The 25,096-nt window shown below is 36.8% G+C and overlaps 1 protein-coding gene across 1 annotated transcript in view; it reads right to left on the bottom strand.

Moving 5' to 3' along the window:
* The window catches only part of LOC106082343 (uncharacterized), a 115,212-nt gene that overhangs the window by 12,896 nt on the left and 77,220 nt on the right, over nucleotides 1–25,096 (bottom strand). Inside the window, exon 2 of the mRNA XM_013244789.2 lies at nucleotides 12,361–12,531. Within this exon, the coding sequence (XP_013100243.1) occupies nucleotides 12,361–12,531 (171 nt within the window). The remainder of the gene's footprint in view (nucleotides 1–12,360; nucleotides 12,532–25,096) is intronic.

The following is a 25,096-nucleotide window of genomic DNA, read 5'->3' as shown; positions in this document are numbered from 1 at the left end:
AAAAAAAAAACTAAAAATTTGACCTGGGAAGGACCTACGGGATCTTGTGAATTTTGGACCCTAGGCAATATGGATACCAAATGAATGGTATTAAGGCGTTGACTACGGCGCTTTTTTCCCAACATTAATTTTTATCCAAAATTTAGCACGAAGGGGAGGAGCATGATGATGAGTATGAAGAGGGAGTAAAGGAGGTCCACATTAAATATACTCCTGAGGGCATTAAAATGTGATAACCACATCCATGCGGCAATCCCTGGGTAAGGCCAACGACAAATCCCCCCAAAGGGAGCAATATGAGTCGCTAGAGGATCGAGGGGCCTTTGCCCCAGAAACGGACTGCAGAATCTCGTTCCTGGGCTCCGAACTAGGGGGTGCGCCCCTTAAAGTCCACTTTTCCCCACATTTTTGGGCATTTCGTTTGTAATACCTCCAAATATTTATAATAAGTATAGTCGAAATCGGATAAGTGAAAAGCTTAAAGTTCATAAATTTGGTTTCACTTATCCGTTATTTTCAGCGGAAGCGTAGTTTGGATTATATTTGATTCAGATCCCGAGAACACCTTTAAAAGTCACGGTCTCAGCGAATTCGGGTTGGATGATGGGACGTTACACAATTCACTGTTTTCAATTTCTTTGAAAACGAATAATAAATGCGGCTTTTAATCGGTAAATAATTGCGTCTTTTGCGGGCTTTAGATCATATATCGGCAGATCGGTCTATATAGCAGCTATATCTAATTATGTTCCAATCTGTACAATATCGGGATCGGATGACGGGAGGCTTAAAACAAGTCACTGTTTCAAATTTCAGCGAAATCTGGTAACAAGTTTGGCTTTTGCGGACTTAAGGTCCTATATTGGCAGCCATATCCAAATATGGTCCGATTTGATCTATTCAAGAAGTTAACCTGCGTGTAGGAAAAATACGAATTTTTGCGACATTTTAGCACAATATCAAAATTTTGAAGGTTGTAGCTTGATTACACCAGAAGGATGGTCATATGGACAGACACAAGGACATCGTTAGGTTAGAAGGTCTTTCTTCTTCGATGTCCTCACAGCTTCCGCAAAAGTCGTCGCTGACAACCTTCAGTCTGTCAGCATGTTTTTTCGGTTAGACGGTGACCTGTCATGACGGACACAATGACTGAGACGTCTGTTCTAGCCAATGACAACAAAGCAGTAGACCTCTACAAGTCTAGATAAGGACACAAAGTTTTGGAATGCTCTTGGTGACCATCCATCATTCGTTGTCCTTCGGGTTTGGTCCTGAAAACTTAGCTTACATGTCGCTGGAGGCGGTTTTTGTGTTCAGAAATACGTTCTCCAGGGATTTAATGGCTGTCTGAGAAGATATTTATGCCAATCATCGTAGTGACATTATATCTTAGCCATAGCCATACACACTTCAGTGGTTGGGAAACCTTTTCGATATGACCAGTTTTAGCTCTTTGGAGCACACCCCAAAGCCCACCTGGTCGTTTAGTTTGGACCCATCCGCTCAGAAGTCTATGTAACTTCCGTTACCAGGGATATCATAGTTCCAATCGGTTCTATCAGGAATAGTGGTACAGTACTTTTTATCAAAACAATATCACATTATCAAAATTTTTGAAGGTTGTGGCATGATTACAGCAGAAGGTTGGTCAGATGAACAAAAACAAGGACTTCGTTCTCTCATGCTGCGCTAACAAGAGTTAGAGGACTTAGTGAGACCTGTTTCAAAACAAAAGCGTGCTCTACACCGTACTCAATAGTGGTTGAGCATGTAGGGTACCTCAATCAATTTGACAAAGGTGTTAATGAAAATACAGGGCGTTTAAAAAATCGCGATCCACCATGCAAGTCAAAGGGCCATGCCAGTCAAAGGGTTATTTACTATGCCTTTCTTTGAATAGAAAGCAATGAATATGATCTCAAATCGTTTCGAAAAATCATACATTTTGTTTATTTTTTTAATTCATAAAAAAATCCAAAAATCCTTATAACTAATCCTAGTTAAGACATCATGATGTTGTTAAATGAAATTCCATTACTGTCACAGACAGAATGGCACAGTTGAGACAAATTATGTTAACGTAGATTAATTTTATTGCTAACTAGTCTCTTGCTGTTTTGTGATTTCAGATACAGATACAGACACGCGTTAAGTGTCTTCCGTGTATGTGTGGGCTGTAGTTTGTTTTCATTTGTCTGTTTTTTTTTCCTTCCAGCTTTTGGGTTGTGAAAAGGATTTCCTTCAAATTGTGAGATTTATGCGAGGCAAACATGCAAAGGACTGGTTTGCCAACTTGTAGGCATTCATGTCCTTTCACACTAACACTACATGCGAGCACTCAAGCAACAATTTTTGCAAGGTTTCTTTGCGAAAAGGATTTGAATGAGTTCATAACTCCTCTTTTTTTTAAATTTGTCTGCCACAAAAAAAAGGGGTTCGTGCTGCCAAGAAAAACTCCATCTATGGGGAAATCTAAGCAAGGCAAAGAAAGCAACCCAAGAAAGAAAACTTTTTCGTGCTACTCTATTTTGCTAAGAGAATTGAGATTTGAAAAATTTAATCTACATATTCCTAAAGGCGTGCAGGGAAAATATTCAAAAGAAAAAACTGTGTTTTATGAAAACAAAATTTGCAATATTATAATTGTTAAGTTGAAAACCTAAAAATTTAAAAAAAAACACAAGTTTATTAAATTTTTAAGTTCTTGTGTCTATATTACGTTTTGCTGCTGTGTGTCTGCATATAGCAACACAAGAATTTTAAGCACAATTTCCAAAACTGAATGGTGTGATTATTAAATTTTAGTTTGCCCTCACACCGTCACTCTGAACATTGTCATCTTCAGTATCTTGGCCTCATATGGTCTCTCGTGTGGTTGTCTCGTACACCTTGGCATGTTGAAGTTCAACACATTCTCACGAGTCTCATAATAGTTTTGAACAAAAACTAGCACTTGCTCCGAAAAAAGCAACAAACCCCAACCCACAAGCCCATATGTTGTCGCCAGCTAGGACAACATTATGTTTGCACTCGAACCAACCGTAAATGTGGACCATTCATGATGGCGATGACAGCCATAACGACAACGGCAAAAAGTATTCAATTACAAAGTTCCGTACTGAGGACAGAGTTGACCGAGTTGATGGAGTATTTAATGCAGTTACAGGCATCCATAGTTTCTCCTGTTTTCAATTTGTTAACTCGAAATTGGCACAAAGGTGATATTAAGGCATTATATATGCATGGCTAAGTACTCACATACTCACATACTTACATGCTTATGCATATGTATGCTAGTGTAGTATGTGTGTATTTGGTGGCCCACATGTTTTAAATTCCACAAAATTGCTAACCATTCTGTATATGTATGTGGTGCCCTTATGCCTATAAGGCCATTTAACGATTACCTGAGGTCACACTCAGGCTTATTGAAAATAGCTCCCCTAGTATTTTTGCCTATTTGTGAAGTCCAAGCGTACTAAAAAGTTAATAAAATTTTAATTGGATTAAAGAACGTGACGGGAAAAATTAAAGGCAAATATTTTTTTGTTTAAATGCCTGGTTACTGGCGTACGTACATTACCAAACCATTAACCATTTATAAAGGATGTGTACTTTAAAATGGGTGGGGTTTGACAATGACGATATTTCGCCATCAATGTAGGTCAAGTAACAAATTACATGAACAACCTATATCGAAAAGAGGTATAATTGAATGTAGATGGCATTTGACTAAATGCTTAAGCAGCCATCCTATCAAATTGGAAGAATAAGTCTCAAACAATCAAGTTTTAATATTTTGAGGGAAAATATGATCTTTGTCCTACAAGACAAAATCTTGAAAAATAAGGTTAGTTAGTTAATATGGGATGGCAGAAATAGATCCAATATCGCATAAAGCTTCCATGCTGTTATGCGATTTACCGGTTTTACTTTTTCAACCCCTGGGAAATACAAATCTTAATCAGATATAATTGATAGTTTTATTAAAAGTTTTACGAAACTAAGGAAAGTTTTGTTCAAATTTTGTCTTTAGAGCTAATTTTATTAAATATTTGTTTACAGATTTTTTTGCATCAACATTTCGTTTTTACAAAAAAGACTAGCCGAACCAGGTCCTCTCCGCTGCGCTTTCTTTAACTCTCTTTTATCTTTTTAGGGTGGGCCCTGAATGTTGTTATCGAATTAGTGCCACTGTAGCCTATGGTGCCGTAGCGACAGTTCTAAGTAATTAAAATATGTTGTCTAGCGTTCAAAGCCATCAATACAACTTCCAACAGATGCACAGAATCATGTGTGCCATGGAAGTAGTGTAATTGTCGCAGAAAAAAAGTTTGTCATTACACAAAAACGCTTGCATTGGGAAACATACAGCTAATAACCAGGGTTGTCGAGCTTAATACGATTCGAATACAACATACCAACGCACGGCCCTTGAAGCCATCACACCTTATATGGTTGAAAAGTCTTCTAACCAAAGACGAAACTTAGTGGTTGGTGTGTGTTGCTATCTCTGGCTTTCCTTTTCCATTTGCAAAGAAAATCTCCGATCATTGAGCACGTCTCGAAAGAGAAACAAACAAAAATAATTTTTGAACAAAAAGTATTGCCTAGCAGCACGTTAATTGGATTTGTATAAAAAAGAAGGCCCCTCATCGATATCGACGTTAAGGTTTACATCTCCTCCTATCACGCTGAACGAATCGACATTATTTTGGGGCTATGGTGGCCTACATTTATTTGTGTTCCCAAATTAATTTAATCACACAGTGTCCTGTGTGATTATTTTGGGTTGAGTTTGTCCGCTAGATACATGAACAGAATAATGATATCAGATTTGCAGTCCGCAACCTCATACCTTTCATTTGAACCTCATATTGTCATGATAGGTGTATACGGCCGCTTGGTGGAGGGCGTCTATAGGGGGGTTGTGCGCCACACTCCATCTGCCACGCACTTCACTCAAAAATATCTATCACTTATTCCCCAATTGTTTTACAAAATGCAAACAGGGATATTCCATATTGCACTCACATATCAATGAGTGCAGTCCGATTCAAGTTTAATCTCAATGATAAGGGGCCTCCTTTTTATAGCCGAGTCCGAAAGGCATGCGATCCTCTTGGACAGAAGTTTTTTACCCCACAAATGTTGCCAGTATTAGGAGGGGAAAGCCCCCACTGAAAATTTTTCTGATGGTCTCGCCAGGATTCGAACCCAGGCGTTAAGCGTCATTGGTGGACATGCTAAACTCTGCGTTGCGGTGGCCTCCTCAATTGTTTTAATGGGTCTAATAAACTACTAGAGGCGATTTTAGGAGTTTAAGCACCACCTAGATTCTTTGACACAAAATCTAATGTTATGACATATGCCCGAATACCCTTCATTTAAGTTCTATATTGATATGTACGTTCAATATATCAGTTTGGAGCAATTTTGGGGTTGGGCGACCCCTCTGGGTACTTGAACCAAATTTTTAATACCACATTCGTATTCTATTCTCCAATACCTTTCATTTGATACCCACACTGTCCCTATCGGTCCACTTTTGATTTTGGGTGGTGTTTTTTGGGGTAAAGGGGGAGGTTCCGTCCCTTTCGACATCAACAAATTAAATAGACTTTCTCATATTCTTAATATACTACCGAATATCTTTCATTTGAGTCCCATATTGTCGTGATCGTCCAATAAGCCTATTTTAGGGGGTTTTGGGCTTGGGGCGACGCCCGATAGAAATGTTGTTATTCAAATTTTGTTTTTTTTTTTAAATGCCATAGAAATATTGGATTTAGTGAAAATTTTATAAAAATCTTGTTTTTAAAGAAAATTTTTAAAAAGTTTCATAGAAATTCTGTTTAAAAAAGTTTTGTTAATGCCATTACTTTTTGTCTTTAAAGAATTTTTTTTAAATAATAAAAAAAAATATTCTAAATTTTGTTTTTTTTTTAAGAAAATTTTTTCTTATTTTTTTTTTTTTTACCAGCTTAACCGGTTTCGGAAAAATTTCAATAAATCCCTGGTTTTTTGAAAACAACAAATTTTTCCACTAGTTTTAATTTTACGTTCATTTACTTAGTTAAAACCGTAGAAGGTTTAGTTTTTTTTTAAGTAAAATATGTCCACGTTCTAAACTATCACCCCAAGTGGCCTGCTTTGGCAATTAGTCTTTGTGTTGCCATCTCGGAGTGATGAGAATATGACATGTCTTAAGTGTATGCATGCTGCGTTGTGTTTTTGGCGTGGCGACAGCAATGTGGCCTGAAAAAAGAGCATAATTAGTCTCTGCTGCGCTGCAGATAGGATATAGGCGGCCTAATGCGATGCGAACCATAAAACAGTGGCAAAAAGAAAATCATATTCATGGCCAAAGCATTCACCACGTCATTGTGAATGTTATTATCAAATTATCCTGGCGAAGTTTAAAAGCAATGCCCAGCTCAATATGGTTGGCAGGGAGGGAAGGCGGTGGTTCTTAACCTCGACCCAGGCAAATATACCAAAATTAAATGACAGACATTGCCATCTTCGGCAGTCATGTCAACATAACACCACATGATGACGTCGTAGTTGCTGTTTTATGGCAGCAGCAGCAGCAGCAGCATCATCTGTTCGTTTCTAAACATATTCATACACACAGACACACACATGATTACACAAACTTATGTATTGACATATACACACAATCACAAGGCTGCTTCTGATGTTTCGCACGTTTTTTGAGGAATTTCAAGATTTCCTTTTTCTGTTTTCTTTTTTCCTGTTCTTTCCGAAGACATGCACCATGAATGATGCTAAAAATATGCCATGCCTTCTGGCCACCCACCCTAATATACACAATTTGTTTGGAAATTGTTGCTACGACAAGAAAGAACTCACGCATACACAAACAAATTGTACAAAGTAACTGTGTACATGTTTCGACATGTTGCAATAAAAATGTGTGTCAAAGAAACCTCAAAAATGCTGTAATTTTTTTCTTCCTTTCCTCGTTTTTTTTTTACCTCTCAATCCTCACAGCCACAGCTAGTGAGTGAGTTAGGCAGGGCTGGGCGTATGAATGCAAAGCACTCAGCTCGAAGGTACAAAAAATACAAAACAAGCAGCTATTAAACATTTCTTGAGGCAAAATTACTCCGGATTATGGCAACTATCACATTGAAATCTTCATCCAAGGGAAACAAACGGAAGGCACAGGCAATAAGGAAATCTTATCATCACGGCCACATAAACATGGAAGGCGCGTATTCGCATGAAATGTGCTTGCCTGGGCTCAATTATAGCGTCGGCAGGTGGGGTTGCAAAACAACAAAAAAAATTGAAGCCTTCGCAGAGCAAAGCAAGTGCCAGCAAGGAGAGGGCAAGTGGAAATCGTGAAACGCCTCCCAAAAATTTCCCACCACAATGCTAGACTTTGAGTGGCATTTTTGGGGTGCCCCATGAAAAAGAGGCTACAAGTTTAAATGACCACCAAAAGTGTGGTTTTCAATTTTAAATTGCATTTTTAATAACTGGTCAAAAAAAAAAAGAAAAACTTGGAGAAGGGCAGCCTTAAGTAACCACGAAAAATGTGGCCTACTTTTTTTAATATCTGCGCACCATAGAAAGTTTTTCGCAAGCAAATCATTGACTTGGAAATGAGAGGGGGAAGGTGAGATAGGGTTTCATTCCAAATAAAAATGCTTACGACACTAACATCCAAATGGAGGAACCCCAATTTATTCGACATTTGTATAAAACCCCACACCACTCTTGTTCTTCCTACTCCCCCCCATTCTTGGAGATGTTAAGGAAATAAAAAAAAACAAGATACTACCGAAAAAGGTACCAACCAGGGCCATGTAGGCAATTGCCGTGAATAATTTATAAAACGAAAACGGAATAGCTCCAGAAAGAATATCCCAATCGCCATGAGTATAAAAGCCACCATAAAACTCCATGTAACTCACATCGATTCGATTAATTCACATTCGGCATTCACAATCGACATTCAAGGGACAACGTTTTATGTGAAACATTTTTGTGTGTGTGTGTGAGTGTGTCTGTTGCTAATGGTAGTAGTGACCTTGTTTTTGCAGTTCAATGACTTTGGACTTTTGAGGGGTTTCATCAGTTTGATACACTTCCAAGGTTCCTTAAGAGGAAAAGAGCCAACTCAGTTGGAGCGTTGGATTCAGAGTTCGTTAATCAAAAGCAAATCTGTGTTTCGGGCTATGTTTCTTTTCTTTTTTTTTTTGTCTTATATGTCCATGGGTAGTTAAATATGAGGATAGCAGTTCGTTAAGCAGCAGCACCATTCGTACTGGATTTATTGAAGTTGTTGATGCGTGTCTTGTAATGTGGTTTAGGCACATTAAGGTAATGCCCATGTAAGTAAAGTCATAAATAGAGAGAGATAAATACCATGGGCAACTAACACATTGAATCGCTTAAAGATAAGCATGTTATTATATACAATTTTCTTTGTGAGGGTTCCTAAGGTAAGGTCAGGATAAGTGGTCCAGTGGATTTAAGATTGTGCATTATTAACGTTACCATATAAACTTTTTTAATAAAACTTTTTATAATACAATGAATGAGTACGTAAGGTCAAAGGCGTAAACATTAAATAAACAGTCGTCCACGCCCAATATGTTTATGGACACACCTTGTCTATTAAATTTTTCTGCTAAAGCCAAAATTAAAAAAAAAAAAAATACCGAACAGAACATTACCTCGAAATTTTTTAACATTAATGTTAGTTTCTTAATTACAATATTTTGATCTAATGTTTTCTTCTCAAAATTAAAGTCCTTAGGCTTCTCAGGGCTCAAGAAGTCAAACCGGGGGATTGGTTTATATGAGGGCTATATTTGTTTATATACCGATTCGGATCGTACTTAGCAATGATGCTGAAAGTCATAACTCAAGTCTTTGTGCCAAATTTCAGCCAAATCGGATGAAAATTGGGGCTTCTAAGGGCTCAAGAAGTCAAATCAGGGGATCGGTTTATATGGGGGCTATATCTGTTTATAGACGGATTCGGATCATACTTGGCATGGATGTTGGAAGTCATAACTCAAGTCTTTGATCCAAATTTTAGCCAAATCGGATGAAAATTATGGATTCTAAGGTCTCATGAAGTCAAATCCGGGGATTGGTTTATATGGGGGCTATATCCAAATCTGAACCGATAAGGCCCATTTGCAATCCCCAACGACCTATATCAATAAGAAGTATCTATGCAAAACTTTAAGCGGCGAGCTTTACGTGTTCGACAGCGATCATAATTTCGGCAGACCGACGGACGGACATGGCTAGATCGACTCAGAATGTCGAGACGATCCAGAATATATATTCTTTTTGGTGTCGCAGATCAATATTTCGAGGTCTTACAAACGAATTGACTAGATTTGTACACTCCCATCCTATGGTGGTAGGTATATTATTTTATAATAAGAACAACAAAGAGCGTGCTCTTCGTGTAGGAGGCCACCGTAGCGCAGAGGTTAGCATGTCCGCCTATGACGCTGAACGCCTGGGTTTGATTCCTGGCGAAGCCATCAGAAAAAAATTTTCAGCGGTGGTTTTCCTCTCCTAATGCTGGCAACATTTATGAGGTACTATGCCATGTAAAACTTCTCTCCAAAGAGGTGTCGCACTGTGGCACGCCGGCTATAAAAGAAGGCCCCTTATCATTGAGCATAAACTTGAATCGGACTGCACTAATTGATATGTGGGAAGTTTGCCCCTATTTCTTAGTGGAATATTCATGGGCAAAATTTGCAATTTGCAAGAGCGTGCTAAGTTCGGCCCGGTCGAATCTTACATACCATACACCATGAATTGCATTTGTCGAGTTCTTTGGGTGGTATATCTTTTTAGGCAAACAATGAATGATGGATAATAATTGTTATGCTGTTGGAACTCACTCAAGTTATAGTCCGATTCGGACTAGAGGCTTAAGAAGTCAAGATCCCAGGTCGGTTTTTATGCCACTTATATCAGGTTCTGTACCAATTTGAACCATACTTAGCACATCTTTTGGAAGTCATAACAAAACATTTCATGCACAATTTCAAACAAAACGAATGAGAATTCAGCCAAATCGGATAAGAACTGCGCCCTCTAGAGGCCTTAGAATCAAGATTCCAGATCGGTTTATATGGCAGCTTTATCAGGTTATGTACCGATTTGCACCATACTAAGCACAGTCGTTGGGAGTCATAACAAAATACTTCATACAAAATTTCAGCCAAATCGGGTGAGAATTCCCCACCCCAGTGGCTCAAGAAATCAAGATCATCGGTTTATATGGCAGCTATATCAAAACATGGACCGATATGGCCCATTTACAATCCCTACCGACCTACACTAACAAGAAGTTTTTGTGGAAAATTTCAAGCGTCTAGCTTTACTCCTTCTAAAGTTAGCGTGTTTTCGACAGACGGACGGACGGACTATATCGACTTAAAATTTCATGACGATCAAGAATATATATACTTTATGGGATCATAGAGGAGCTAGCGAGACTAGGAACTACCCTACACATTCCAAGGATACTGGAGTCTGTGAGTATGCCTCTAGCGGCATGTAAGCTAAGTTTTCAGGATCAGGCCCGAAGGACAACGAATGATAAATGGTCACAAAGAGGGGGCTGTGAGCATTCCAAAACTATGTGGCTTTTTACATTTATAATAACAAATATTTTAATCTTGCGGCTGCTGCACATGACAATTTAGATAAAAACGTTAATGTCATTTTGACAGTGTACAGATATTTCAATTTGCGCCACCGACCCCACAGGGTTGCACAATTGTTTTTTCTTTTTTTTTTTGGGCAAGTGACTTTACCTTACGTTGTTATTTGAATCAACTATGCATGAGAATAATACCACGCGATAAGCACTTCGAATTCGGAGAGGTAACGTTTGGAATTTATATACCAAAATAGACACTTGGTTAAGCCCAATTGCTTCAAAATTGAAATCTCGTGACCAAGGCGAATACTCAAACTACCAAACTTGCGGCAACAGCAAACGTGATAATCATGGTGGGCACGTAATGTAATAAACTCGAATGCATGCGACAATAATCATAAAAATATAGATGCACATATACTACTACAAACGCATGTACATACATATGTGTGTATATAAATACATTCATATTTTGGAGCATCAATATGATGGGTAGAGAAACAAAATTCTTGAAATCCTCAAAGGAAACAACTTAAGTAACTTATCTCATTATACACTCACGAAAAATTATTTTATAAGGCCAAAGGAAAAAGTCATATAAAAGAAATCTTTTCATGACAAGAGATAATTTCTATTGAAAATCCCATGGGAAGGACTTTCAGACATGGCGCAAATGGGAGCATATATGTGATGGGCCTTATATCACCGACTTCTAAGTAAAATTAGATCAGGTTCAGATCAGAAGCAGATTTACTAAAATATGGAAGACATGGCTTAATTTGTTCGGAAATTGGAATGGTTTCGACACACAGAGGAACATACATCACCAGATCGAATTAGAAAGAGTATCAAGAGATCTATGTTCAGATCTTTAATCTTTGTTTCGAGGTGTTACAGACAGCCTATGGTATATTGAAAACGACTTTATTCGCTATAATCAAATTACTTAGACCTTAATTCGTATAGATTGTCATGTGATATCCTTGAATGAATATTTAAAAACATTTAACACCTGCCAATAAAACAGTAAATGCAACTATTTGGCAAAGCCACAACTGTTGCCACTTGACAGGCAGAAGGAGAGAGGAGAGAGGGATGGAAATACTATTTCTTTCTTTGCCACTGACAAGCCAGGCAAACAAATAATGTGGAGCGTTTAGCTTTTGACTGACTACACAACGACCATAGTTGGTGGGTTGTTTGGTTGTTTAGTTGGTGAATGATACAATGTGGCCATAGTTTTTTTTTTTTTTTTACAGTACCGAACCACAAACGCTTATTTTAGCTTGTAGCAGTTCATAGTGCTTTAGCCTCATTTAAGCGAACCATTCAAATGCTGACAATGAGTCAAAGGCATACACCACACAAATACCCCAGCACTATACTGGCTGCCACACATCTTCACTCACATTTTGACAGACTTCAACCATAGCCAAGGCAGAAGATACCAATGAATAGAAAAGTAGCTTCTTGCAGGCACTATTCTATTATTTTTAGTTTTTAGATACAGAGGCATTTGTCTGCAACAATGACTGACTTGGGTATGTGTGTGGGTAGGTGTCCTTGAAAACAAATACAATATATATAACATCCAAATATAGAGTTTTGCATAACTTCTTTTTAAAGGCATCTCCATGAATTTTGGGCTATACTTTTTTTGTTTTGTTTTTGTCCTTACTTACCTTTGTCATTGGGATCGAATTCAGCTTCCAATTCCTCCTTAGTTGGTTCGGGTTCTGGAGCAGCTGCTGCAGCGACTGCAGTATTATTCGAAGTTTTGGTCTCTGTCTTCTTCATGGTGTTTCGAACCTTGTGACCTCGGAAAACTGCTTGGATTTTAGTAGCAGCCTTAGCTGTAAAAAAAAGAAAACAACAAAAAAGCCACCATTAGTTAAAGGAATCACAATACGCCTTGCCTTTTTAAGTTGATGTAAAAGTTTTTGAAATATGTTCATCACAGCCATGCGAAGAAAGCTAACAAAAGAAAGCGAGACATGATGAATTTCTCTTGCTGGCCAATTTCCAAAAAAAAAAAAGTTTATGTAGCAGGAAGTGTCTAAATTGCAATTTGGCCATTTTTTTTTATCTAAATTTATAAGCTGTTAACAACACACCTTATAATGTAAAAGCTTTCGGAATTATTAAATTGTGTTGGCAAAATAGTGAGGAAGACCAGGTGAGACAAGGCTGGTCTTAAAAAAAATTTAGAAAATTAACCCCTAGGGAATATTTGATTTTATAAAAAAAGGGTTTTCGCTGACATTTTATCTTAATCGTTGAAAAAGTTTTATTGAAATTTTGTCTTCAGCACACTTTTATGAAAATTATATTTAAAAAGGAAATATTATGGATATTTTCAATCTAGAGAATTTTGAAATTTTATGAATAGAGAATAGTAGTCTTTAGACAAAAATTTATGAAAAATTTATTTTGAAAAAAATGGACAAAAATTTCTAAAAAATTTTATTTTAACCAAAAAAAAAATTCCTAGAAAAATTCTAGCTCGAATATTGGTCTAAAGTAGACGAATGAAACTTGATAACAAATATTTTTCCGTTATATAAACTCATTTTTTGGGGAAAAATTAACTGTCGAAAGTCGGAATTTATATCAAAAAAAAAATCAAACAAAATTTTGCTTAAGCAGAAAATTTTATTTAATTAATTTAATTTTTACAAAAATAGAAGAATTTATTGAACTTTTGTTTTTAGAGAACATTTTATTGAAAATTTGTCATTTGAAACCTTTTTTTTTTAATTTTGTAAGAAAAAAAATAATACAATATTTGCCTTTAGAGAAAGTTTTATTGAAATGTTGTCTCGCAAATGCAAAAAAAAAATGCAAAATTTGCCCATAAACATTCCACTAAGGAATAGGGACAATGATAAGAGGGTCTTCTTTTTAAAGACGAATCTGAACGGCGTGCCGCAGTGCGACACGCTCTTTGGAGAGAAGTTTTTTAAATGGCATAATACCTCAGAAATGTTTACAGCTTAGCAGAGGAAAACCTCCGCTGAAAATATGTTCTGATGGTCTCGCCAGGATTCGAACCCAGGCATTCAGCGTCATGGCCGAACATGCTTACCTCTGCGCTACGGTGTCTTTAGAGTAAATTTTATTGAAACTTTTTCTTTAGGGAAAATTTTCTTGAAATTTTGTGTTAAAAGAAAATTTTGCCTATTTTTCATTAATCTCCCAAAGAGGACAGATACGAGCTATTTGACCACGAAAATGAATATCACTCGAATGAGTGATTTTCAACACGACCCCCAGTTCATGGCCAGTTGTTTTTTCGCCGTTCGTTTTGTTTTCAAGAAAATTTCATTCAAATTCTGACTTTAGAAAAAATTCCACTGACATTTTGTCTTTAGAAATATAGTTTAAACACACTATATATGGTCCAGTATGCTCTATAATTGGTTATAGTAGCTCCTATGTATAACCCTAAATGGGTTTCGATTTCTTGAACATCTTTGAAGTTAAATTTGTTGCCTTATTTGCCTAAAACTTGGTATATGTAGTAGGACTTCCAATGATCTTCAATCGACATTCTCCATCCGTCCATCGTTCTGTGGAAATCACGATAGCAGGCGAACGCGTAAAGTTAGCCTGTTGAAATGTTGCACAGATACTTCTTATTGATGTATGTCGTTGGGGGTTGCAAATGAGCCATATGCGATCAGATTATGATTTAGCTCGAATATAAAACGATTTCTTGATTTGACTTCATTAGCCCGTAAAAGCCGCAATCGTTTTCCCGTTTGTTTAAAATTTTGCAAGTAGTGGCGATTAAGACTTCCAACAATCCTGCCTAGTAGGGTGCGAATCGGTCTAAACCTGATATAGCTCCCATATAAACCAATATCCCGATTTGACTTCTGAAGCCCTTAAAAACCGAAATTGTTGTCCGATTGAGCTGAAATTTTAAACGTAGTGTTCTGTTACGACTTCCAACATTCGTGCTAAGTACTATGGTGGAATCAGTGCATAACCTCATATAGGTCCCATAAAAATCGATGTCCGGATTTGACATCCTCAGCACCTAGAAGCCACAATTGTTATGCGATTGAGCTGAAATTTTGCATTAGGGCTTCTTTACGACTTCCAACTATCGTGCCAAGTATGGTCTAAATCGGTTTATATTGGGTTGCCCAAAAAGTAATTGCGGATTTTTCATATAGTCGGCGTTGACAAATTTTTTCACAGCTTGTGACTCTGTAATTGCATTCTTTCTTCTGTCAGTTATCAGCTGTTACTTTTAGCTTGCTTTAGAAAAAAAGTATATTTGATTAAAGTTCATTCTAAGTTTTATTAAAAATGCATTTAATTTCTTTTAAAAAATCCGCAATTACTTTTTGGGCAACCCAATAATTTCAATTTTTGCTTGATTTGATAGAAATTCGGCATGTAGAAATTATTATCAGAATCCGTGGCGCTGGGTTCCTAAGATTCGGCCCGGCAGAACTTGGCACGTTTTTAATTTTTGTACATTTTTTTTGTATTATCACTTGCCACAGTAAACTTTTTGTGTTAGGTTGAAAAGAGGGTGCAGATTTTAACCCGTCTCATGCCACTAGGGGCATACACCTAAGCCAGTAATTGTTGTTGTTGTGCGCTCACTTTTGGGCAACCCAATAATTTCAATTTTTGCTTGATTTGATAGAAATTCGGCATGTAGAAATTATTATCAGAATCCGTGGCGCTGGGTTCCTAAGATTCGGCCCGGCAGAACTTGGCACGTTTTTAATTTTTGTACATTTTTTTTGTATTATCACTTGCCACAGTAAACTTTTTGTGTTAGGTTGAAAAGAGGGTGCAGATTTTAACCCGTCTCATGCCACTAGGGGCATACACCGAAGCCAGTAATCGTTGTTGTTGTGCGCTCTAAATACAAAAAAGTAACCTCGAAAAAGGAAATCCAAGTTAGGAATTCCGTGCTAATCACACTGTAAGTGACTCAAACTCATCATTCCCCCTCCCACTATACACTCACTTGAAAGGTCGCTGTGGGTAATTTTCCAATTAACCAGGAGACAGTCGATGATATTACTCAATGTGCAGTTAAATCCAAGTATTTCAACAACTACTCAGACCCAATAAATGTATATAAATAGGCCTTTGGGTAATTAATCATGTTAAACAAAAAACAGAACAAAAAAAAAACAAATAAATTTTTATGGAGGCTCATTCCGATTTTGGAAATGTTATATGAGATTTTTACGGCTCATCGAAGAACTCACGAAAAGTCTTTGCATTTAATTTCTTAAGCACACACACACACAGACACACACACATAGCGGAACTCTACGAAAATTGTTATTGCCCAAGCACAAGCAATTATTTTGTTTGCTCGTTTGTGGTTAATTATTTATAAGGATTTTCATGCTTTGGCACCTGATAAAATATTTATTGAGATTTAGTGATTGTTATTATTCCAAATGTAACCGCACATCCACTCTAATGCCAGGCCTGCCATGCATAGCCGGTTTGCCGTATATTACAAAATATTGACCGAGAACAATTCCAAAAGAGGGTCACCAAATAAGGTTCTATGGTGGCAACATTGCTAGACCTTGTCGCTCCGAAAGAAATACCATAAATTATAGAATACCAAATGCCGGTGTACAACAACAACAACAACAGCAACAACTACAATACACCACACAGAGACAAACGTTTGAGTATGAGGAAAAGATTTATGGGATAAACAATGGAAAGCACTCTCTTCCACACAAACACACACACACACGCAAAGAGAAGAACACAAACACGTATACGCATTGGAATGTGTTTCGGCTCATTGGCCAAGTAAATGGCATGAATGGAATTAGGAAAGAATGTATGAAAGCCGCCGCTAGCAAATAATGGGGGCATTATAGGTACTTCTAAATTCAGTGGTCCTATGGGCAAATGGCAAAACTGGCTAAAGCTAAGCTGCACAAAGAAACTTGAACGCCCGCCCAGTACACAAATTGCAATCCACTCAACTGTGTAAGAGCATTTAATATGCTGACCAAGTCACATTCAAACCATCCACATTTCTTTTTATACTCATAGGCACCCACCCAAAATGGTATTAAACGCCCAGCTATAAGGATGGGCTTCATACAAGTTGGTTTGTGACCATAAAACTATTGACTTGAAGTATGAATGATAGTACCATATAGTAGTTTGGATATTCTTTATATCTCTCGAAGAATATGATTGTAAAAAGTTACTTGTTTTTTCTCATTCAACCTATTGAACCTTTAATCGATGCAGTCGATTAAGCTATTTTCGTCAGTCCGTCTGACAAGCACACAAACGAATTTCTTATAGGGATTATATACTGGCCAAATCGGTTCAAGTTTAAATACAGACTCATATCACTAGATTTGTTTAACTTTTTGAGGCCACACATGGCATGACTTTTTATACCCTCCCCATGGAATGTGGAGCATACTAAAATTGTCATTGGCCAAATCGGTTCAAGTTTAAATACAGATTCATATAACTAGATTTGTTTAACTTTTTGAGGCCACGCATGGCATGATTCTGACCTATAATGACTTTTTATACCCTCCCCATGGAATGAGGGGCATACTAAAATTGTAATTCTTTTCGTAAAACTTCTAAATACGCATCAAATAACCTATAAAGGACATACATTTTTGTCGTCATGGTATTTTAGGTCGATCTGGCAATAACGGTGCCTCCGGAAATAATGCCATTTTTCTAACGAAAAAAGCTACCAGCTACAAGTTTTCCATTGGGATGGTTAATGGACAAATCGGTTCTTGTCGAGATATAGTTTCCCCATAATATGATCTCCTGATTTGATTCTGAAGTTCACAATTCTATTCCAAATTAGCTAAAATTTTCTACGCTAAATTCTGTTAAGACTTCAAATATTTGTGCCATATACACATATATAAATGGATCTTATGATTCGACTTATTGAGCCTCTGCATGGCATAATTTGTATTCGTTTTGAGTGACTTCAAGCCACTTACATATGTACAAAATGGACCCATAACCCGCCATAGGTATGATAATCAATCTTTTGATTTTACTACTTGGGCAACTGGATGGCGCAAATTATCCGAAAATGACATAATATAGCCGGCAGACTTTTTTATACATTTTTAAGATTACGACTTTCATTTCATTTGAATAGATTTTTTTGATAGTTCTGTACAGGAAATCTTTCTAAAAAACCCATTTGCAATCATCATTAAGTTTTGTGAATGCCGGTGTTTTAGTTTTTCCTCGGTGCTTGTGATTATACGTATTCTTGATTTTTCTCTGTATATCTAAATCAGCTTTATATACGAAATGCGATCAGGAACCCCCTTTTTCTATGCAATTATTTCTTTCTTTCCGGTAATCACCAAAAATTCCGATATAACAAAAAAAAATAAAATCGATTAATCGTTAATACGCCTTTGGAGCGCAGCAAAGCTGTGGCAATGGCATATCGGCCATGGGTACGTATGAGCATTGATTTGCTTGCAAGCACAACAAGTATACGCAAAGGGGTACCAAAGGCAGATGGCAGATTGCAGATTGCGATTGTTATCCGCTTCATTGCATTATTTTGTCAGGCGCAAGTGATACACAATGGCTTTTATTAAAACAAAAAAAAAAACAAAGATGAGATAGACACAAAGAATAGCTGAAAATTACGTTAAGCTTTTAAGAAACCAGAAAACAAAGGCAAATTAAATTAAACAAAAGAGTAGAGAAGAGATGCATGTTTTCTATGGATTAATGGTGTGGTGTCATACCAGTTCAAGGCCAATGCGGAAGGATTACATTAACGACGAAGAATTTTAAAAGAATTTATTTATGCATGAGAATATTTAAATTTCATTCAAATGCGCCGGAAATTTCACTCAAGGCTTACATACATATTTTTCGTACATTTTTTTTCCTTGGTATACATTTAAATTTAAATCCTTGTTGTTCAGTATCCCCTGCTTCTGCTTCTTCTTATTCGTACTCGTCTTTGCAGAAAAACTTGATAAAGTTTATTTTAATATTCTCAGATTACAACGCCATTAAATGTTATTGGAATATATGGGCACGGAGGTGTATTCAAATGCTTGCCCTTGAGATGGAGATGAGGAAAAAAACGCACAGTCCTTCACACCTTATAATCATTTAATTATGTTTCCACCTCCTCCACCACTTTTACACTGAATGGCTGTTGAGTGCTTTTGGATTATGACTGAAATTCCATTAGATTCGGTGCGTGGTGGCGGAGCGTTGGAGGTAGCGAAAAGTTTCATGTGCACATAAATTTATTACGAACTGCCATTCAAATTAATGGTCTGGGAGGGGGCCAGGGAATTTCTTTATTTCATTTTTGCGAAATCATTTATTATCCAAATCACAGCATTACAAACAGCGCTTTATGGGCAGATATCCCATTCATGGATGCCATTATTCATTATGTTTAATGTCCATATCTACCAACCCCCTCAAACAGTGACCAATTACCCCAATTAAGCACCATTGGAGGAAGTGTCCTCTATTTTTTTTTTGTATCTATTCTCCGGCCTCACAAACTTTTCGTTGCTGCTTCATATCATCTCTCTATGTGATCATGCATTAGCTGGTGTATATATGATTACCCATATGCTTGTGGGCTTGTTCGTGTTTGTATATGGGATGGCTATGGGTAATATGAAGGTGCTGTTGTATTATCTAAGATTTATTATGATACCACAATGAAACATTTCCCCATTGAATAATTACAAGCAATCTGTTCGAAGAACCCACATCAAAAGGGCGTAACATTATCAAGAGAAAAAAAAGTATTGAATATGAAGTCATTCGTACGAAAGTCTTGTACTGCATTGAATTTTATAACTGCTATGACTTAAATTTGAACTTAAAAAAATTGCTAAAATTAAATACAATCACATAATAAGGATAAAATAAACGATTATACTTGTTTGTATTTTTTAAATTAAAAACAAAAATTACTCAATTTTTGTTCGGCTTCAAATCTTTTTGTTTACTTAAATTCCTATGGATTTAGGGTATTTTTAATAAAAAAATTTTATTTTAATTTATTTATTTTTACGGCAATGTTTTGATTACCGCCGATAATCATTTTAAAAAAAATTTCATTCAAAAACACAATAATTAATTAATTAATTAGTGTAAGTTAATGTGCGCAAACAGAGAAACCAAACGAATCCGTTCGTCGCTGTGCTGTAGGTCAATGTGGTCTAAGCACAAAAAGTACTTGCAGTGACATTCGACGAATGTTCAAGTGCACAACAAAAAGAGTTTTGCAATGTTGATGTCGTTGTTGTTCTTAGCGTTGATGATTAGTTTGTATCGGAATAGTGGAAAGTAAGGCTTTCTTCTTTCTTACTGCGCTAAGGAGAGTTAGAGGACTTATTAAGCCCCGTTTCAAAAGAAAAACATTCTCTACACCGTACTCAATAGTCGTTGGTATGTAGAGCACCTAAATCAATTTGACAAAGGTGTTGATGAAGATACATAGCGTGTCAGAAATGGCGATTGTGAGAAATGGCCAGATTGACTGGCGATTCGCCATGCCAGTCAAAGTGTTTTGACAACAGCACACACTTGCATGGCTTTCAAAAGTTCTTTGCTATGCTATGCTTTGAAAAGAAAGCATTCAAATGATTTCGAGCTGGAATATGTTCGAGAAATCACACAAAGATTTTAAAGATCAAAATAAAAGAGCGCAAGCAGACAAGTCATTTAAAATGAAAATGTATGAAAAAATTAAAAAAAAAAAAAAATTGTTTTCAACAGATTTCCTTATTAAAAATATATTGTAGTTTTAAACAAGTAAAAGCGTGCCAAGTTGGGCCGGGCTGAATCATGCATGGATCGCATTTGCCAAGTTTTTCGAATTACTGTTTCAAATATAAATGACCTATATCAAGTTATTGACTCATATGGACTAGTCATGCCATACAAGTCATAGAAAAATATCACCTCGAAAATTTCAGGCAAATTGAGTAATAATTACGCCCTCAAGAGGTTTATAAAGTCAAATTGAGAGATCGGTTTTTATGGCAACTATATCAGGTTGTGGACTGATTTAGACAATGCTTGACACAGTTGTTGGAAGTCATACCAAAACGATATGTGCAAAATTTAAGCCAAATTGAATAAGAATTGTGCCCCCTAGAAGCTCAAGAAGTCTAGATTCAAGATCGGTTTATATGGCAGCTACATCAAAACATGGTCCGATTTGGTCCATTTACATACCCAACCGACCTACACTAATAAGAAGTAATTGTGCAAAATTTTAAGAGCCTAACTTCACTCTTTGGAATTAGAGTGCTTTCGACAGACGGGGGGACAGACAAAGGGACTTGGCTAGATCGACTTAGAATGTCATGACGATGACGACAAAAAGCCTTTCAAAAATCTCATTCCCAAAAAATTTTTTAAAAATTTATGCAAGAATTACTGTAAAAACGTGCTAAGTTCGGCCGGGCCGAATCTTGGGTACCCACCACCATGGATTCTGCTAAAAATTTATACAAAATAAATTTAGTTTTAGGGCATTATTATATTCTACCTACCAAACTTCTGTCGAACCCCAAAATTTAAGCTCTAGAAATCGAACAAGGTTGATTGAGAGATAGGTTTACATGGGAGCTATATCAGGTTCTTAACCGATTTGGACCGTACTTTACTCAGTTGTTGGAAGTCATAACAGAACACTACATGGAAAATTTCAGCCAAATTCGACAAAAAATGCGGCTTCCAGGGGCTCAAGAAGTTAAATCGGTGGTCGGTTTATATGGGAGCTATATCAGATTACGGACCGATTTAAACTGTACTTGGCACAGTTGTTGAAAGTCAAAACAGAACACTACATGCAATATTTCAGTCAAATCGGACACAAATTGCGGCTTGTGAAGGCTCAAGTAGTCAAATCGGGGGATCGGTTTATATGGGAGCTATATCAGGTTATAGACCGATTTAGACCGTAGTCGGAACAGTTGTTGAAAGTCATAACAGAACACTATATGCGAAATTTCAGCTAAATAAGACAAAAATAAGGCTTCCAGGGGCTCAAGAAGTCAAAACAGGATATCGGTTTATATGGGAGCTATATCAGGGTATAGACCGATTTGGACTTACTTGGCACGTTTATTGGAAGTCATAACAGAACACTATGTGCAAAATTTCAGCCAAATCGTAAGAAAATTGAGGCTTCCAGGGGCTCAAAAAGTCAATTTGGGAGATCGGTTTATATGGGAGCTATATCCTAATCAGAACCGATATGGCCCATTTGCAATCCCCAACGACCACATCGATATTAAGTATCTGTGCAAAATTTCTTTCGCTTAAACTGGATATAGAATAGAAAAGAAGAATATGGGAGCTAAATCTAAATCTGAACCGATTCATATGAAATTCACCCGAAATAATTCATTATTTCCATAAAAGAATCCGTTTAACAAATGACCAGTTTACTGCATTATTACTGCAAGTCAGACGAACTTAAATATGGAAACTATATCCAAATCTTAGCCGAATCCATTTCAATAGGATTCGTATCTACGCCAATAAAAATGTACGTGCCAAATTTGAAGATGATCGAATGAAAATTGCGGCCTGTACTTTGTACATAAATTATGGTGGACAGACAGACGGACATAGCTAAATCGAATCAGAAAGTGATTCTGAGTCGATAGGCATGCTTATCAATGGGTCTATCTCTCTTTTCTTCTGGGTGTTACAAAAAAATGCACCAAGTTAGAATACCCTGTACCACAGAGGTGGTGTAGGGTATAAAAATCTTAAAATAAATGTTCATCTTAATCTGCAAAGTTTGCAACAAATGAGGCTAGAATTTAAAAAAAAATGCCATTAGTAAAACTTTGCAACAAAACTCATCCCATTGCTAATATTTTCTACCTAAATTTTGCCAAACTCTAAGTAGGCTTATCAATAACTTGACTTAGGTTATGGATTGGGTGCAAATGTCATGTCCTTGAGAAACATCATTTCTGCTTCTAATCTAGCTACGTGCCTGTGATTTTCATTCTTTTCTTTTGTTTTTTCGAACAAACAACCATCTAAAGTTGCAATGTCATAGATTTTCGCTCGTTTTATGGCAAAAAAAAACGGCCCAGCTGGAAGATTGATTGATAAGTTCATTATCCAAGCAAAATAAACAACGAAAACATTTTTTTCCGTAAACAACAATCAAGAAAAAATGCTTAGCGACTTTTTTTTTGACATGTTCCATAAAAATATAAGTCTGTTCAATATTTTTTCTTGGAATAAAACACATAACTCAAGCCAGAAATGAGATGGGGTTGCACTTCAAAACAAAAAGACAACTTAATGGCCAACTTTCCAGACTTTATGCTAAAAATATTTTTCTACCGAAAATTGTTTTTGATTAGGGAGATGTTGTTTCTAAGAATCGCTACGCCCTTCCTCCTATTTTATTTATTCAACAAAATAAATATATCGTTCTGGTGGTGTGGCCTATTTTGGTTACATCCTTATTGCGGGTAGGAAAACATTAAAGAAGTAAGAGTAAGGTTAAGCTAGATAGTGTGACAGACGTCAATCAGATTCTAGTAGCCCATTTTGATGAAAGTAATATTATATTATATTTTAAATTTCATCGAAAACGGGTAATAAATGCACCTGCTATAGGCCTTAGACCCAAAATCGGGAGCTCGGTCTATATGCCAACTATATCCAAGTATGTTGCTACCTGGATCATATTTGGTTTGGATATTGACGGGCCTTATAAAACTCAATATTCTGAATTTCAGCGAAATCGGATAATAAAAGCGCTTGTTACGGGCTGAAGACCCTAAATCCGCATACCGGTCTATATGGAAGCTATATGTAAAAATAGCCCGCTGTATACCATATTCGGGCCGGATACCAAGGCCCTAGCTACAGCTCACAGTTTAAAATTTCAGCAAAATCGGACAAAAAATGCGGCTGTTATGGGGTTAAGACCCTAAATCCCCAGATAGACCTATATGGCAGCTATGTTAAAATATAGTCCAATTTGGGCTGCTCAAGAATTTAGCCTGCGTATACGAGTCTGTGCAAAATTTCAATCCAATATCGTGATTACAACCGATGAATTTTATGACGATCCGAAATATCTCAATTTTTAATGACTGTAGCGTGATAACAACTGACGAACACACGGACGGACAGACACACGACCATCGTTAAATCGTCTTAGAATTTTATGACGATCCGAAATATATATAAATACACTTTGTAAGGTCGAAATTAGATGTGTTAATGTGTCCCTTATCCTATGGTGGTGGGTATAAGAATACTTAAAATATACAAAACATTTAAACATTTTTATATGACCATTCAATTTCTGAAATATTAGGGTTCTTTTCAATCTCTACAGATTTGCGTTTAGATTTCTCACAAAAGGAGTTGAGGGTATTCTTGCCAATTAATTTTATTTTATAACTTCAATTAATGTTACCATTAAAAAATTGACTGTTATTTTTTGGTCTCGTTATGCTTGCATAACAACAACAAACAACAAAAAAGGCGATATCACGGCGAAAATAAAATCCAACAGCCTTTGTCAGCATGGCACGTTGTTACAAGTTGGAGCATGAAAGATGTTGGAGATATCAGAAATGATATCTTGTTTATAATATAATTATTTTTCAGCTTGGCTGCTTTTGCTTACACATTTTGATACTTAAAACCGCAAAACAAAAGGAAAATTGCAATGGGAGGTGGATTGGCACACGCATTTTATTAGCCTTGAAGGAACCAAAAACAAAACAAAAAACACAAAAACATTGTCTGTGAACTAAAACAATCCGCAACAATTTCCCCAACCCCAGAGCCTGCTTTGTTGTATGTCAATCGGAATGACAAAAATTGCTTGGCAATAAAACAAAAACCGAAACCAAAGAGCGGAAATATTTAAACGATTATGGCGTTTTTACATTCCATCCCCCACTCCAGGCGAACACACATGCCTCCCTCCACACCATGCCGTCTACACTCACAAACGTTGTGCTGTGCTGTGTGGCAGCAATAATGGGAAAAATGAAAAATGTATCCTTGTTTTCGTTTCATTTCAAACATTTTTGAGGCTATAAACAAAAACCTAAAAGTGTGTATACAGACAATAGCACCTCATGCTCTCTCTCGCTCCCACTCTCTCTCTCTCTCTCTCAGCGTGTTTGAGAGCCAAATACCTACAATGAAATTCAAATAAAAAGAACTGCCAACATAAAAACATTTGCTATGTATTTTAGAAAAGTTGGTCACTTGGCCGGAACTAGGTCGGTTACCCCCTCTGTGATGAGAGCCCCGTAGGTTGAATAGATATCACATAAGGCGTGAAGTAGAGGGCGGGGTGGAGGATCGACACTCGCTATGACTCTGGCTTTGCTCATCCAAGAAGTTTTGCTT

This window comes from Stomoxys calcitrans, chromosome 5, assembly GCF_963082655.1.
Source record: "Stomoxys calcitrans chromosome 5, idStoCalc2.1, whole genome shotgun sequence".
In the NCBI taxonomy this organism is placed as follows: domain Eukaryota; kingdom Metazoa; phylum Arthropoda; class Insecta; order Diptera; family Muscidae; genus Stomoxys; species Stomoxys calcitrans.
The sequence above is the reverse complement of the archived record's forward strand: the minus strand, read 5'-3'. Positions and strand labels throughout refer to the sequence as shown.